The 15,955-nt window shown below is 37.7% G+C and overlaps 3 protein-coding genes across 3 annotated transcripts in view; all 3 read left to right on the top strand.

The window, feature by feature from the left end:
- LOC127955913 (NACHT, LRR and PYD domains-containing protein 12) overlaps positions 1–15,955 on the top strand; it is a 389,353-nt gene that overhangs the window by 34,867 nt on the left and 338,531 nt on the right. The gene's annotated exons all lie outside the window — the stretch shown is intronic.
- LOC127955975 (gastrula zinc finger protein XlCGF57.1) lies at positions 4,371–12,028 on the top strand. Its single transcript, XM_052553700.1, has 2 exons — positions 4,371–4,600; positions 10,368–12,028. Exons 1-2 carry the CDS (start codon positions 4,513–4,515, stop codon positions 11,651–11,653), a joined length of 1,374 nt encoding a protein of 457 aa, XP_052409660.1. The 5' UTR covers positions 4,371–4,512; the 3' UTR covers positions 11,654–12,028.
- LOC127956052 (uncharacterized) lies at positions 14,074–15,899 on the top strand. The gene is made up of 3 exons (XM_052553812.1): positions 14,074–14,587; positions 14,667–14,823; positions 15,156–15,899. Exons 1-3 carry the CDS (start codon positions 14,443–14,445, stop codon positions 15,661–15,663), a joined length of 810 nt encoding a protein of 269 aa, XP_052409772.1. The 5' UTR covers positions 14,074–14,442; the 3' UTR covers positions 15,664–15,899.

Genomic DNA, 15,955 nt, shown 5'->3' with positions numbered 1-15,955 from the left:
CCTCGAGTCATTTTCGTATCGATTCAATATAGGCTGTTCATTTATAGTCTCTTAAAATGCTTATTGTTCTACATGATTTCATCTCTTCACATAAAACATTTGCCCATAGGCTAATATTCAAATAATTGTGAGCTAGGTGTTAAATCATGCTTTTTTGTCTAATAAATCATGGTCAAAAACACTTCAACAAAAAACTTTTTTCTTTATTTCACGTTATGTAGGCTATGACATTTTGTAGATGGCTTCCGACCAGGATGAAAGGGATCACATTCATCTTCAAGCGTAGATCTGTAAATAATTTTAAAAAAGGAACGTTAACCGCGATTGACATTGAGATTTTTCTTACACTACCTGTATAATTTCCTGATAATTTCTCCATTCCCCGTCAATATACCGGCCGTTACCCATACTTCATTATTTAATGAAGTAGATAAATTATTAAAGTTTGTGGATAAAAACTACTTCATATGTATTCACTTGCCACATACTGAATTATTTCCAATTCCCCAAAAACGTTGTTGAAATATTTTGTCCCGTTGCTTTTATGGACTCTATATCTATGGGCTTCTCTCTTGACGTCTCCCCAATTGCCTGCGAGCTTCTCCTCCTGTCTGTACGGTAATTTCTCTACTGTGCGACAGAGAGTCGAGTGGTTATGAGTAGTTATACCCTTTTTTTACAAAAACTGTTTCTACGGGGCCATAATGTAACATAGAAGGTAATGGAGCCCTTTATACATTGTCGTGTATCTTTAGAAATAAATAATGGACAAACGGAGTCTTTAAATGCCTCAGATGTAAAGTTATTCGCTGATGATTCAATGTTTGAGTGGTTGATATGCTGTCTAAAACATATGTTGCCAAATTCTATGCATGCAGGACATTTCCATACACGTTGATGAAATTAAAACATAGCCTACACCAAAACATAACCTCTTAGATTTGCCATTATTGTCATATGTGTGGGTATGTTTACTGCCTATGCCACAGCTGTGCAGGTGAAACTAAAGCCCAAGATGGTCAGTGTGGGGACTCAAAATGACTTTCAGGATGCAAACTTCCACCCCCTCACGACATCTCAAACTTGTCACCCCCACCAAAAGTGAGATAATTTAAAACCAACATAGACCAACTTTTTTTAATTTTCATTTTTGTGTATCTGGTAGTTTGAATGACAAACCCCTCCCCTCCCCTCCTCTCCTCCTTTTTTCAGTTTAGTGGCATTGATAAATTCTAGGGGTGCTTCGATCACGATCGGCCGATCGTTAATGCGCATCTCGTCAGTAAAGCCGGTTTTCTAATCAGCGGTTAATTCCATCAGGTGCGTGATTTCACATAGAGCAGCTGTTACTACACAGAGCCGTTGTTAACAGAGAAGATGCGCCAATAAACGCTGAAAATTAACGTGATTTGCGCATCTTCTGGAACCAGGTACAGTACACAGTATGTAGAATTATGCATGCTCTATAATTCCTATGCAGGATAATCTCATGTGTGTCCACTGAAAACAAAAATCTGTCTGTCTATCTTTCTGTCTGTCTACATATCTTGGTCTTTGCAGACTCAATGGTAGCAATAAAACTGGAAAGCATTGTCACAAAGACATCCTTACTGAAGGATGTGAGACAGTTGTCTCCACAGCACCAGACTTTCTCCCTTGAAGCCTTCCACTCCCTCATCCCACATTTCAGGCCCAAGCACACTGGATTTTCATACCTAGGCATGTATAGCAGGTCAGTGCTGTAAATCTGCAAAAGGATATTAATATCCAAAGTATAGTGAAAACACTATTAATTGACTATTAATTAAGCCTCTCAGAGGCTTTTTTTATACCCAATCATGTTGCCAGTTGGTCCCTGGCTGTTCCGGCCTCTTATTGCTACCTGTCCCAACTTTTTTGGAATGTGTAGCTCTCATGACATCCAAAATGAGCCAATATTTGGCATGGATTTCAAAATGTCTCACTTTCAACATTTGATATGTTATCTGTATTCTATTGTGAATAAGATATAAGTTTATGAGATTTGTCAATTATTCCATTCCTTTTTTACTCACAATTTGTACAGTGTCCCAACATTTTTGCAATTGGGTTTGTACTTCACTAGTAATCCACCCATTATTTAGGAGTTGGACACTTGCCATTCCTTTAGGGACAACTGTTGTTTCTGGGGAGGTCAAAACGATGCCCCACTCACAATGCCCCGAGGCGGCGGTGTCCGCTCACGATGCCCCAAGACGGCGGTGTCCGCTCAGGATTCCCATGAGGCGCCACTACCCTCTCAGGCGGCGGCGTCCGCTCACAGTCTCCTCGAGGTGGCGGCGGTGTCCCCTCTCTGTTCTCCCGAGGTGGCAGCAGTGGTGGTGTCTGCTCTCAGTTCCCCAAAGGCATGATGTGAGAGAGAAGAATATATAGCCAAGGGCAATGGGCAACAGTTGTGGGTGTGGGTGTGTGTGTGAGTGGGTGAAACAGGCGTGCGGAGTGAAGGTAATGAAGGCAAGGGAGAAACACAGGTGGATCAACTAAACAATAATGAGGTGACAAGGTGGGCGGGGTCAGAAAAAGACAGGAGAGAGCACATTGCACCAAACAAACACAACACTCACAGAAGACAGTGACAGAAAGACAGAAGACAGTGACAGAACCCCTCCCTTAAGGAGTGGATTCCAGACACTACAAAGTTAGAAATCACGGAGGGAGGCGGAACGGAGGTGAATCAGGGGGAGAGATGGAGGGCCAGGCCCTCTTCTTCAGTTCCCCCGTGTTGGCGGCAGTGTCCGCTCTCAGTTCCCTTGGGGCGAACCTATCTACATCTTTCTCCAGGCCCTCCATCCAAGTTCAATGGAACCTTCTGAGAGATGAATTTCTCTGTTTTGTAATGGTTCAGACAAGTCTTTAAGTTCTTCTTAAGCATCCAACATTAGTCCCAAATTGATAACAAAACAAATTTTAACAACACAAATTTTGCTTTCAATTCAGTGCAGTGCTTGTGATTCGATTCAACATTGACTCGTTTGGATAAATATTAGGTAGGCTAAACAAGATAGGCATTCATTTTTCTCAAGGCAAAAAAAAAAAAAAAAAATGTAACTCACCTAATCAGCCCAGACATATAATGTATCCTGCTCTGTCTTGTCTGTCTGTCTGTCTCCGTGTCCTCTTTGCTTTGCGATTTTACTGTGTGTGGGAAAATTGATGTGTGGCTTCATGTGAGAGCGCAAATGCGTGAGAGTTGCCAGCTATGGCCTTAGCAGACAAATCAAATGGAAAACTAAACAGTTCAAACGAGGCTCGAATCAGTCACATTAGAAAATTAAGTTGTAGGTTGTGTTTGATGCATGAAATTTCATCCAGGGCAAATACACACACACAAACACACACACACACATATAGAGACATTAAATACCGAAAACAGGTCAATAATAGATTAAACGATCAACAATACATTAGTGTCAATCAACAACCATATGCCTAAATCACCCCTCATGTGATGCACAACAATCCATTGCTGCACATCAGAACTATATTCTTAGTTTTTTCTCATTGTGATGGTTGATAAAGGGAATTTGGCAGTCACCCTGGTGTGCTGAAAAAAAAAGTAAATGAGTGAGAATGCAGATCTTCAGATATTTTACTCCTAATCATTTCTAGGTCTACAAACAATTGTGGCCAATATGTATAAGATAGAAATATAAATATATTTTTGTGATAAAAAAAAAAAAAAAAAAAAAAAAAAAATATATATATATATATATATATATATATATATATATATATATATATATATATATATATATAATTTCCTTTTTTTAAAGATCCAAAGGTTAAAAAAGATCATATGTTCTTAGGGTGCCTACATAACTCTCTCTTTCTCTCTCTCTCTATAAAACAGCTGCTTAATGGATTTATGTACAAACATAATAATAGTAAAAAAATAAAATCAAAATAAAATACTGCAAACTGACAACAACAGCTGGTTGCAAGCATCCAAGAGTTAATTACAACATTTCTATGCATTCCTTTTCTATTATTGGACACATGATGTGTGCAGTTTGTGCACTTTGCTTGCTTTCAAAAAAAAAAATTGTTCAGTAACATTTTTGTTTGTTCGTTTGTTTGTTTTTATTGCCTTTTTTAATTGTTAATTGTAAGTCTACTCCTAGCTTCTTTTAAACTCTGTCCAGGAAAACCACTCCATTGTGGTTTAATTCATACACATTAATTCTACATTATGAACTCGAACTCATTTTTAACATGTTTGTTTTCATGACATGTGATCCTATTTTAAGTTATCTGGTAAAAATAGTAAATTTCTATGCCCTTTTGTGATAGAGGGAAGCGTGTGAACGGGACTTTTATTGTGGTGTGTAGATATGACGTCATAGTCTGCGACGCGCTCTCTGCATGCGTCGTGATTCGGCGGAAGGAACGTTTGTGTTTTAAGAACTTGATTACGTTAAAATCCATAGAAACCGTTCAGTGTAAAGTCACCCCTGAAGTGACACGATCATAAAGATGGCGTTTATTAAAGAGGAGAGTGAAGACTTGCCGATTGAAGAAGCATTCAGTGTCAACAATGAAGAAGATACTGAGGAACAAACAGGTTCGTTTTCATTCTCAAAGCTTAACTCAGTGCAGCTCTACAGACAGATAATGTACAGCAGAAGTATCCCAGCCGGCATTTCAACGTTGATTCAACGTTGAAACAACGTCAGGTACCATGGTTGAATCAACGTTGAAAAACCTTTCGATTTTGCAAATTGGATCAACGTTGAAATCACGACGTTGATTCACCGTTGAAATCGTGACGTTGATGTACGGTTGAAATCACAACGCTGATTCACTGTTGAACTCCCGACGTTGAATCAACGTTGAAAAACCTTTCGATTTTGCAAATTGGATCAACGTTGAAATCACGACGTGGATTCACCGTTGAAATCGCGACGCTGTTTCACCGTCTTACCTGCATTACGGGTGAATTAGGGTCGTGCTGCAGCCCTGGGATGAAAGCTGAATGAGGTGTTGATTTTGAAAAGTTAATCAGCATTGATAACACGACGTTATTGTTTCCCCGTCGTACCTTGCACCGTGTGTAAATACACCTAGATCCTAGTGGGCATTTAGATCAACAATGTACATGCAAGGCTAAAAATCTAATGACTGGCAGCAATGGCTTTACAAACAACTTCAATAAACGACCACATGCTCAAAATTGTCAAACAGCAGTTAAATTTTGGAAACAGATGAAAATAATCCCACACTTTATTATGCAGAGTATGCATGGAGGTAATGCTAAAAACAGGTAGTAGAACAATCCAAATACAATAATATTTAAAGGTTTTTGTGAAATAATTTGGCACATAAATGCATATTTTTTGCAGCACTTACAAGACAAACCCTTGTACCTTTATGACTGAAACCAGTGGATCTTTTATTTTGGTGGAAACCTACAGTTTCTGTCAAAAACATGTTTTAGTAATGTGTCTCATTACAAGAGTTGTGTACATTTGTGCAGTGAAAATGTGTTGAACAGTTCGAGAAGGGAACCTTCCACCAGTTGATTTCTAATGGGAACCCCCCCGGACTGTGTCTTCTTTACCGTGGGGAATGCAGAATGAGATTTCTACTGCAGGGCACTCTAAAATGTTAGAACCAGCAGCCTTAGTGTATACAGTGTGGTTGTGCTTCGGGTGATCCTTGAAAGTGTCCCAGCGCTAGGTCCTTTCTGACGCCGTCCCCTCCACTTTCTCCCACTTGTGCACTTTCTGTACCGTCCTGTATAAACATTTACATTTAATCATTTAACAGACGCTTTTATCCAAAGCCACTTACGAATGAGAAGAACAGAAGCAGTCAGGTGTACAAGCGAACAACAACAGGATACAAGTGCCATGACAAGTCTCAGTTAGTCTAGTAAAGAACGCATAGCCAGGTTTTTTTTTTTTTTTTTTTTTTTTTTATATGAAAGACAATAAAAGAAGGAAAAGTGCTAGCATTAGTTGGTTAAGTTCCGGTGAAAAAGATGAGTCTTAAAATGTTTCTTGAAAATGAGTAAAGACTCAGCAGTTCGGATTGAGATTGGGAGGTCATTCCACCAGCTGGGCACAGTCCAGGAAAAGGTCCGTGAGAGTGATTGTGAACTTCTTTGGGATGGCACCACAAGGCGTCGTTCACTTGCAGAGTGCAAACTTCTGGAGGGCACATAAGATTTAACCAGTTTGTTTAGGTATGTTCACAATGTTTGACAATAACTTTGATATTGTGAAATATATTTAAATGAAAACTGAATGCAAAATAAATCACACAATATTTTCACTTTACAGTTCAGTAACAGTGAGGTTGGAAACAAAGTGGACAACACTATTCATTAAACACTTATTTAATGTATTCAGATGAAAATGTACAATATTAACAAATTATTCACAAGCAGTGTTTTCAGAGCCCCCAGTTACACTGTTTTAATCAGAACACTAACATTACAGTGTAGAAAAACAAGTCAAATCAAATTCAGTACATTTTTATTAAACTAAGCACAACCAAAACCTATCACAAAAGTTCAAAGCATCTCTAGCAGAAGTGACAGTGCAATGTAGCAGAAGAACAATTTCTTACCAATGTTTAAAGAACAAGCTGGATCCTCGATGACTCTACAAGGGGAAAGAAGAAATGGTTTACTGAAAAGTTCTTAAAAAGCAGGATTTCATATTATACCATTTCTTTAAACCACTGGTTCTCAAACTTTTTATACCAAGTACCACTTCAGAAAATATTTGTTATTAAATATTAAGTTGCACCATAATGACCAACATTACATTTCAGCAGCGTAGTAGGCCAAACTATTCAGCTACAAGTCTACAGTTAAAAAAATGAGGCAGTTTTATTCTAATAAGAATATTAATTGTTGTCAGACACTTTACCATGGTAAATACAGTTTGAACATTAACACTACAACTGTGCTTACATACACAGGTAAATGAAAAAAAAAAGTTTAAATTAAAATGTAATTTTAAATGTAATTATGTAACAAAAGTTACAAAACTGTACTGTACTTTAACTGTAACATACTTAAATGTGCAAAAAAAAAAAAAACTTACTCAAAGATTAAGTTAAAATATATTAACATTAATTAGTTTAATTTAGTGATTCACCTGCATAACAACTAGAGGGGGCCTGACACTTTGAGAACCATGGCTTTAAACAATCCTTTTTTTTTTTTTCATTTTCATTAATTCATTAAAATTATATTATTTAAATACCGACATTTGCACTTATATGTTGCAGAAAACACTTTGAAACTAATATAAGAATACAAACATATATAACACACCCAATGCATGGGATTCATATCAGGAAAATATGGGAAAATCTCTAAAAGACAGACATTAACACATAACTCACCAGCAACACATTAGGTGAGCATCTAACTTGATCAGCTGTGATAAAGCAATGCAAAAATAGACACACGGGTATTTATTTATCTGCAGGTTACATGTCCTTTAAACTACCCATTTGTAAACTCTGGTAATACTTTACTATTTTCAAAAGATAATAAAGATAAAGTTAGCGATTTTCTTACCTCATTTTGACAGGATGTTTTCAGGACCTCGCAGAACACCTGACCCTTCTTGTGTTCACAGTTTTTGTTCTCCATTGACATGTCACGACTCAAATTCGCTCGAAATAAATAAAAAATGTACAGGCAAATATGAAATAATTCGGGACCGACCGAGCAGTCAGTTATAACGAGCAGCAGCTCACAGTTAGCCGCCTCACTCACAGAAAGACGACAATAACGGTCATATTTTTAAATGTAGAAAAGCGCGAACCGATTCATTGTCCAGTTTCCTGAATGACAGCCAGATTAACCAATCACGATAGAAGTAATAAAATAAAACTACCAATGGGAGTTGTTTCAGTGTGATAAAGCAGCGAAATGTATAGTTTTATTGTTGTTAATGATGATAATATTTAACATTTTAGAATAGGTATCATGACTAAAATATTTTTAAATGCTATTAAAATAATAATTAATTTAAATAATTTAATATAAATAATTTAAAAGCTTGTTAACCTTTTTCTACCATTTAGCATTAAACATTTTTAACGTTGTTTCATTAAAACAACTGACCTTATTTCAACGTTGAAAGTTGGTCATGTGCTGGATGTTTTTCAACCATTCAGCTTTAAACGTTGAATCAACGTTGTTTCAACGTTGAAACCACAACTGACCTTATTTCAACCATATTTCAACATTGAAAGTTGGTCATGTGCTGGATGTTTTTCAACCATTCAGCTTTAAACGTTGAATCAACGTTGTTTCAACGTTGAAACCACAACTGACCTTATTTCAACCATATTTCAACGTTGAAGGTCGGTCATGTGCCGGCTGGGATATTACACAGATTAGTACAGAAGTAGCTTAACTCTTGTAAGCTACTCGTGTTTGAGCTGTAAACTCTAAAATCTAATCTGTTAAATCTAAAATTAGATTTTGTAGCAAAATGTTTTGTTTTTGTTATTTAAACAAAAATTATTTTATTCATTCTGAGATTATAGCCTGTGTAATTTTTCTACATCACTGTTAACAAATGAATGCCCATCATTTGAAAGGGTTGTGGCAAAAAAACTATCAAAATGAACATAAATATCTAAAAGTTCATGATTAAATCTGTTCACAAGTAAACAAAATCTATTATGTCTGCATTAATTAAAATAAAAACTAATTAAAATTGTCAATTTGCAGCATTAAACCGATTTGTACACCAACGTACACATTCATGGGTAGCCAGTGAAAAACATTGGCAGATATAATGCAAAATTGCCAAAATATCAAGGCAACTATTTTAATTCTCAATTCATGACCCCTTTAATCCCAGGACACACTAAACTGACGTCAAAGAACTAGTGGTGACAAAAGTTGTTGTGTTATTGTGTTAGTTGTGTCTCGGCCCAAACGCTAAACCTAAAGAAATAAAGGTGATTGTGAACTGTATGTACTTGTTTGTAAGTAAATATCTGTCTACATCAGCAGGTATCAGTCGCCTATTTTCGTCATTTAAAAAAAGGAAACCATCTGTACAGATGCAAACCGTAAACAAACGCAGCAATTGCTTACCATTTGAATATCAATCACGCTAATCTGTTTTTTAATTCGCAATCAGCTCATGTTTTCATTAAAATATTCATGCATTCGAATGCTTGGCTATAGTGACATAAAATAAGACCAGCCTTCTGTACTTCACCTCTGTTTAAATTATATTAGGCTTTAAAGTTCAGCATAATTAAGGGGCGTGTCTACCTGAGCGCTAGGTGGGCGTGGAAACTGCCAAAATGGTGATGGCCGCGTCCGCCCACTTTTGGCTTATCTATGGATGATGCACGGACACTACGTCCATGTTTTTATACAGTCTATGGGCGCGATGCAGAGCTGTGCTTCTCGTCCGGTCATGCGTTAATTTGTTAATTACCAGAAAAACAGTAATAGGTGTGCCATTCTGAAAGCGCCACCTGCTGGCAGATAATGGATGTACATTTTCAACATGGCTGTTGTATCTGGAGGCTGTAGTTTTAAGGACCAGCATTTCTAGGAATTTTACTTAATGTTGTTTTTGTGTGAGATTTTAGTTCTTTAGCCGCAGCACAGCGATTCACGACAAAGTGCAGTAAATGATGAAACATTCACGGTACAAATCCGTGTGTCTATTAATCTGTTAATTTAAAATTATTTGTATGCAAATACTAATTTGTAACAACCATCAGCACAATTAATTGTTTTGCACCGACAATAAGTTAAATGAACTCAGAAGTTCATGCTAGCTCTTACATTAAAAATAAGATGGAAAGATAAAGAATGAATTGTTTCCATAGATCTAGCCTTTGCATCTGTTTGTTTGATGTTTGAATCAGGTCTCCTCTCTGTTGGAATAGAATTGACTAGATGGCAAATAGGGTCCTAGAAATGCGGTTCTAGAACTGCAGTCTATGGTTTCCCAGGAACATAGTATTACAGACCCATGTTTTACCTTGCAGACACCCTAAGCTTTAAATGTGAACTGGGGGATACATGAGAAGAAAATGTATTATAAAAATTTTAACAGTAAAATGTTAACAGTTTATTATTTTACAATTTATTGATTATAATTGTTTAAATATACTTTTTTGACATCCTTAATGGTTTAAAGGCTGAATTGTGAAGTGTATCATTTTATAAAACTTCTGTAACTGTAAATCATACTTTTTACAGTCATTTTTCAGTTAAATGTTACTATTGACATTGCCACATGGCGATTAAGATGCTTCGAATGTCTAAATGGCTTGTGCCATTAAAATGGTGTTAATTTGCATGTCTCTTTTTTTCTTCGACCTGATAGTGCTGAAAAAGGAGAGTGAAGTGCGGATGGAAACGGAAGGAGATGATCAATATAAAAATTGTGATTTCACATCAGAAGAAAAAATGTTTTGTTGCTCCCAGGCTGAAATTAAAACTGATTTCACCTCCCAACTGTTTGAAACGCACTTCAACCAAAATGAAAAGCTTAAGGTCTGCAAGAGCGTTAACTCTGGAGAGAAGACTCGTACCTGCCAACACTGTGGAAAGCATTTATCTAAAACTGTAAGCCTTAAAAGACACATGATCATTCACACTGGAGAGAGGCCTTATAAGTGCATTCAGTGTGGAAGGTGTTTCCATTTTAAAGGAAACCTTAAAGTTCACATGAGAGTTCATACTGGAGAGTGCCCTTTCATCTGCCAACTCTGTGGAAACAGGTTCCCTCTTAAGGGGACCCTTAAAAAGCACATGAGAATTCACACTGGAGAGAAACCCTACACATGCTCTCAATGCGGAAAGAGTTTTGCTCATAAAGAAAGCCTTAACAGACACTCAAGAACTCACACTGGAGAGAAACCTTATGCATGCTCTCAATGCGGAACGATGTTTGCTCAAAAATTAACTCTTCGCAGACACATGAGAATACACAATGGAGAGAAGCCTCATAAATGCCTTCAGTGTGGAAAGAGTTTCGCTCAAATTGGAAATCTTAAAGTCCACATGAGCGTACACACTGGAGAGAAGCCTTTCACCTGTCAACAGTGTGGAAAAAGTTTCTGCTTTAAAGGAAACCTTACTTCCCACATGATAATTCACTCTGGAGAGAGCATCTTCACCTGCCAACAATGTGGAACGTGTTTCACTCGAAAAGGAAGCTTTAACAGACACATTGTAATTCACGCTAAAGAGAAGCATTTTACCTGCCAACAGTGTGGAAAGAGTTTTGACCAACATGGAAACTTTATAGCCCACATGAGTGTTCACTCTAAAGAGAAATCCCACATGTGCACTCAATGTGGAAAGACTTACAGTCAAAAAGGACCCTTAAATTACCACATGAGAATTCACTCTGTAGAGACGGCCTACATATGCCCTCAGTGCGGAAAGAGGTTCAGTCACAAACGACACTTTAAAGATCACATAAGTATTCACACTGGAGAGAAACCTTTCACATGCCAACAATGTGGGAAAAGTTTCAACCGAAAAGGAAGCCTGACCCGGCACATGAGAGTTCACACCGGGGAGAAGCCGTTTACGTGTGGCCACTGTGGAAAAAGTTATAGATCTAAAAGACCCCTTAAGTGCCACATGAGGATTCATTTATGAGAGAACTCTTTTTGTATGCTGGATTGAATTGATTTCACAGACAGGAAACGCCTGTGTAATGTGCTGATTATTGTTACATTGCTAAATTCCCTATTAATTTCCAGTGATTATGAGGGGAGTAAAGAAGCCAAAGGCATGAATTAGATTTAATTGTTTTGAACATTCAAATGAAGAATGAAATACAGTGCTTTGCTAAAGTATTCATACCCCTTCGTTATTTTCACCTTTTGTTATGTTGCTGCTTTGCGTTAAAACTGCTATAAAAGGGTCCCTGGGTATTTAGACTTGTATAGCTTAATGATAATGTAGTAAATGTTGTCCTTACTAAAAATATGTAGTGGAATACCCATTAAAGATATGTAATTTTTTCTTAAATCAGTTTTATTAATATTTTTGAATATGGGGGGCAACATTATTCTGATGATGTCAAATGGTTGCACTCGGTGAGCTAATGCCGCTGCCTGTTGGTGTTTTTACCGCAGCACAAGTAGACAACATGGAATAGACCACTCAGAAGATAAAAAAGTGATATTATGACTGCAGCTACTGAAAGAGCTTCCAGGTGGTGATGGATATAAGAATAGGCTTAAACCAAATGCTGTACCATTGATTTTTCCCCACAAGGAGTCTAAACGCTCCAGATCTCGAGGGAAATCCGCGCTGAGAAACTCTTCCAGCGGCCTCAGCATCATGATTAGCGTCTGCATGTTTACATCTTAACAGGATGGTGTAGAGTTTCTTATCTCAGCGGTTTGTAAGCTGTTTCAGTAGCTGTGGTCCACTAAAATTTTATTACTCCACATACATCTTCCCATTCTTTTCCCCTCTTCTTATCAATAGGATACCAGTGAAGTCTTATATTGCTTCTCTTGTAACCCTCCGACTGAAAATTACAACCCAAAGCCACACAATGTGGTACTCTAGTGGGTCACGCTGGTATTGCAGGTGGGCCGCCAATTACTATTAATTAATACCAATTACTAGAAATAATAATATTGTTAATATATGTAAAAATGTTTTGCATTTCTTTTGGAAATATGTTTCAAAATCATCCTGAATGAATTTATGACTGTAAAGCATATCTGTGTGTGTCAAAATCATGTCACATAAAGATTTCAAAAACTGACCATGAAAAGAGTATTTCCCAGTGAATATGGTAAACCGATTAAATTTTTACCAAGTTTAAGGGGATAACCATAGGTTTGGGTTGTTTGGAAATCTGTACTTTATTTAACTCGCCATCACTGCTCACAAACACAGACTTCCACTTGCCCTTAAATTTTAAAAGGTAAAATTAATAGTCAGCAAAGCTTCTTTCCAAATGCCTAACAACATTTTTTTGCACTGAACTATGTTCTTATTAGGGTTTCTGCGGGACCTCAAAACGTCTTCATTTTAACTGTTTACATTTAAGGCCATGAAAATTCTTAAATGATACAAAAAGTTATAAGAAGTCTTTGGGAATGGAAAGACAAGAATTGCAATATGGATCAATAAGACGATTAAACATCAGAAGGCTATGATTTCACTGAATAAACATGAGCATTGCACGTCAGCTTTGTGTACTGTGGTTAGCAGGGAAACCACTATATTTCTGCATTTTTAAATTTTCCTCTTAGGTTGTTTTGAGAATGTTCTGTAGGCCATTAAAGGAGCATTGAGTAGGTTCTGAGATTTCTAACCGTTACTGACACCAGTGGCTGTTAGAGGAACTGCAGCCAGTCTCATGCTCGTTCTCAGTGCGCACGCTCGTACGAGCACGACCACATCAACCACTGACGGCTCATCGAGATTCATCAGCATGTTTGAGGTAAGAAAAGTTATAGTACTTAGTATAGTATAGTAAGGTTATTGTTTGTGAAATCATTTTTTAGTAGAATGTTGCAGTGCTACTTTATATTATCAACTAAAGTCTACTAAAAGTATTTTAACACTGTAACACACACACTCCCAAAACTCACAGACCTCTTATTTTGACTATTGTAGAGTGACACTAAATTATATAACGGAGTTGAAGACGTCATGCTTATTTTTAGATGCAGTACAATTACTATTGTAGTTGTACTACTATACTATTTGTAGAATAGCAATACCATTATGGTAAGGTAAAGGAACTCTAACCTTGATATATGAGCTTGTCATGCTTAATTTTCATTCAGAATACCACATGAAATGTTGCACTAAAACACTTTGTAAATAATTAGTTTTTTTTTCCCATTAGGACAGCTCAGAAGACTTTCAAATTCCCGTGGAGGAGAGTACTGAGGAGAGCAGTGACACTGGAAGGGGGAGGGGGCGAGGCAGAGGTAGAGCAAGAGGGAGAGGAAGGGGGCGAGGCAGAGGTGCAAGTAGAGAAAGAGGCAGGGGAAGAGGACGGAGGAGGGGCAAAAGAAGAGCAGGAGCTGTCAGTGAGTAAGACAGACTGAAGGCCTGTTCACACCGGGACGAATTCCGCGCGCGATATTCGCCGACGTTTAACGCCTCGTGACTAAACAAAGGGCGCCAATGTGAGTGTGCACACCGACGCGAAAAACGCCACGCGTAAAAGAGTCATTTTTTAAAAAACGCTTCGGGTTCGTTTTTTTGGTTTGACGCACCGCGTCAAAAACTATACGACCAATGAGAATGGCACTTTTGCACACGTGTCTGGAGCTTCTGAAGTTACAGTAAAACACAACTTGGGGGCGCTCAAACACAAAACTGTCTTGCTGTGAGCACACATACGTAACGGCGAAGAAGATATACGCCAAGTAGCGTCTACACTGCCGGGAAGAAATAAGACGAAGAAGATGCAAGGCAAGATGAATGTAGAGTTGCTGGTCTCGTTGGTGTCGGAACACAAAGAACTATATGACAAACGTGACAGCGATTACAAAAATCTTGATAAAAGAGAACTGTTATGGAGTGGTATTGCACAGCAAATGGGCCTTGATGGTGAGTTTCATTTAATTTAATTGTCTTTCATGTACGTTCCTACAAACGTTTGACAATCGCCATCGTTTGTGTGCTGTAGTGGAGGAGGTAAAACACAAATGGAAAAGCCTGCGAGATACATATACACGAAAAAAGCGCGAAGATGATTGCCGAAGTGGACAGGCTGCTAAAAACAAGAAGACGTGGAAATTTATGAAGGTCATGGAGTTCCTCGCAACATCAACTGAATTTCGAAGGTAATATTATTAGAACATTACAATACATAGCTGTGTGAGCTCTGCTATAATGCATTGACATTAAACATTGATTAACATGATATCATTGTATGTTCCCTGTTCACCATGCGATCACACCTCTAGTTCAATATATTAGTTTATGTTCTGTGTATAGGTAACCTCTGCTGAAATTTTGTTGCCTGACATATGGTACATTAAAATTTGTATGAATCTAAACTAAATTAGTAATTAAACATTAAGCTCTGGAGTATTTTGTCAAGATGGGTATGAAGTGTGGCATGGCCCACAGTGTGAGTTATTGTTTCTGATGTAAACTGAATTTGTCTTTACAGTGTTCACAGCAATATTTCTCCTGAAAATATGAATGAAGGGGTTGAGCAAGTGGTGGTTCAAAAAGAAGTCAGCGACAGAGAAGAAGCATCAGCAAGCACGTCTCCAGGATCATCCTTCTCCAGCCCAACTGTGACCAGGTCTACTTTCAACAAAAGAAAACGGCCAGAGACACCAGACTTGTTGGACCGGTACCTTTTATCCAAAGAAGCCAGGGAAAGTGAGAAAGAGGAACGCAGAAGAGAGAAAGAGGAGCGCAGAGAGCAACGAAGAGAGCAACAAAATGATGAAAATTACTTGTTTGCTCTTGGCTTGATACCAGCACTAAGGAGATTGTCCCCAGCCGTACAGTCTTCAGTCAAATTAAAAATACATCAGCTGTTGCATGATGCTGAGTTTGGCCAGGCCTCTTCTGCTTTTTTTCCACAGCAGTCACCGGTGTCCTACCATCAGGTCCCCCCACAGACCCCAACAAACTATGGCTGCTCTACAACTTCTTGGCTACCCTAATAGATGTTTACTGTATACATTTTAATTCTGTATTTTTTTTGTTTGTTTTTTTACATTCAAGAAATTTAGTTGAAAATGGCCGTTTCATAAATGTTTATTTGCACTATTGTTCACTTGCACTACAGTCATTGTGACTTATTTGCACAACCTTTTCTGACGCCCTTTTTTACTTTATGTTTGTGATTGTTATTGCAACTTGTAGTTCATTAAAAAATGTTTCATTTTTCCAAAAGAAATTGTGCATAAGTGACTTGAAAGTAATGTAACATATTTTGGGATTTGGCATATATTT

The sequence above is a fragment of the Carassius gibelio genome, chromosome B4, assembly GCF_023724105.1.
Source record: "Carassius gibelio isolate Cgi1373 ecotype wild population from Czech Republic chromosome B4, carGib1.2-hapl.c, whole genome shotgun sequence".
NCBI classification, from domain to species: Eukaryota; Metazoa; Chordata; class Actinopteri; order Cypriniformes; family Cyprinidae; genus Carassius; species Carassius gibelio.
This window is presented reverse-complemented; position numbering and strand designations above follow the sequence as displayed.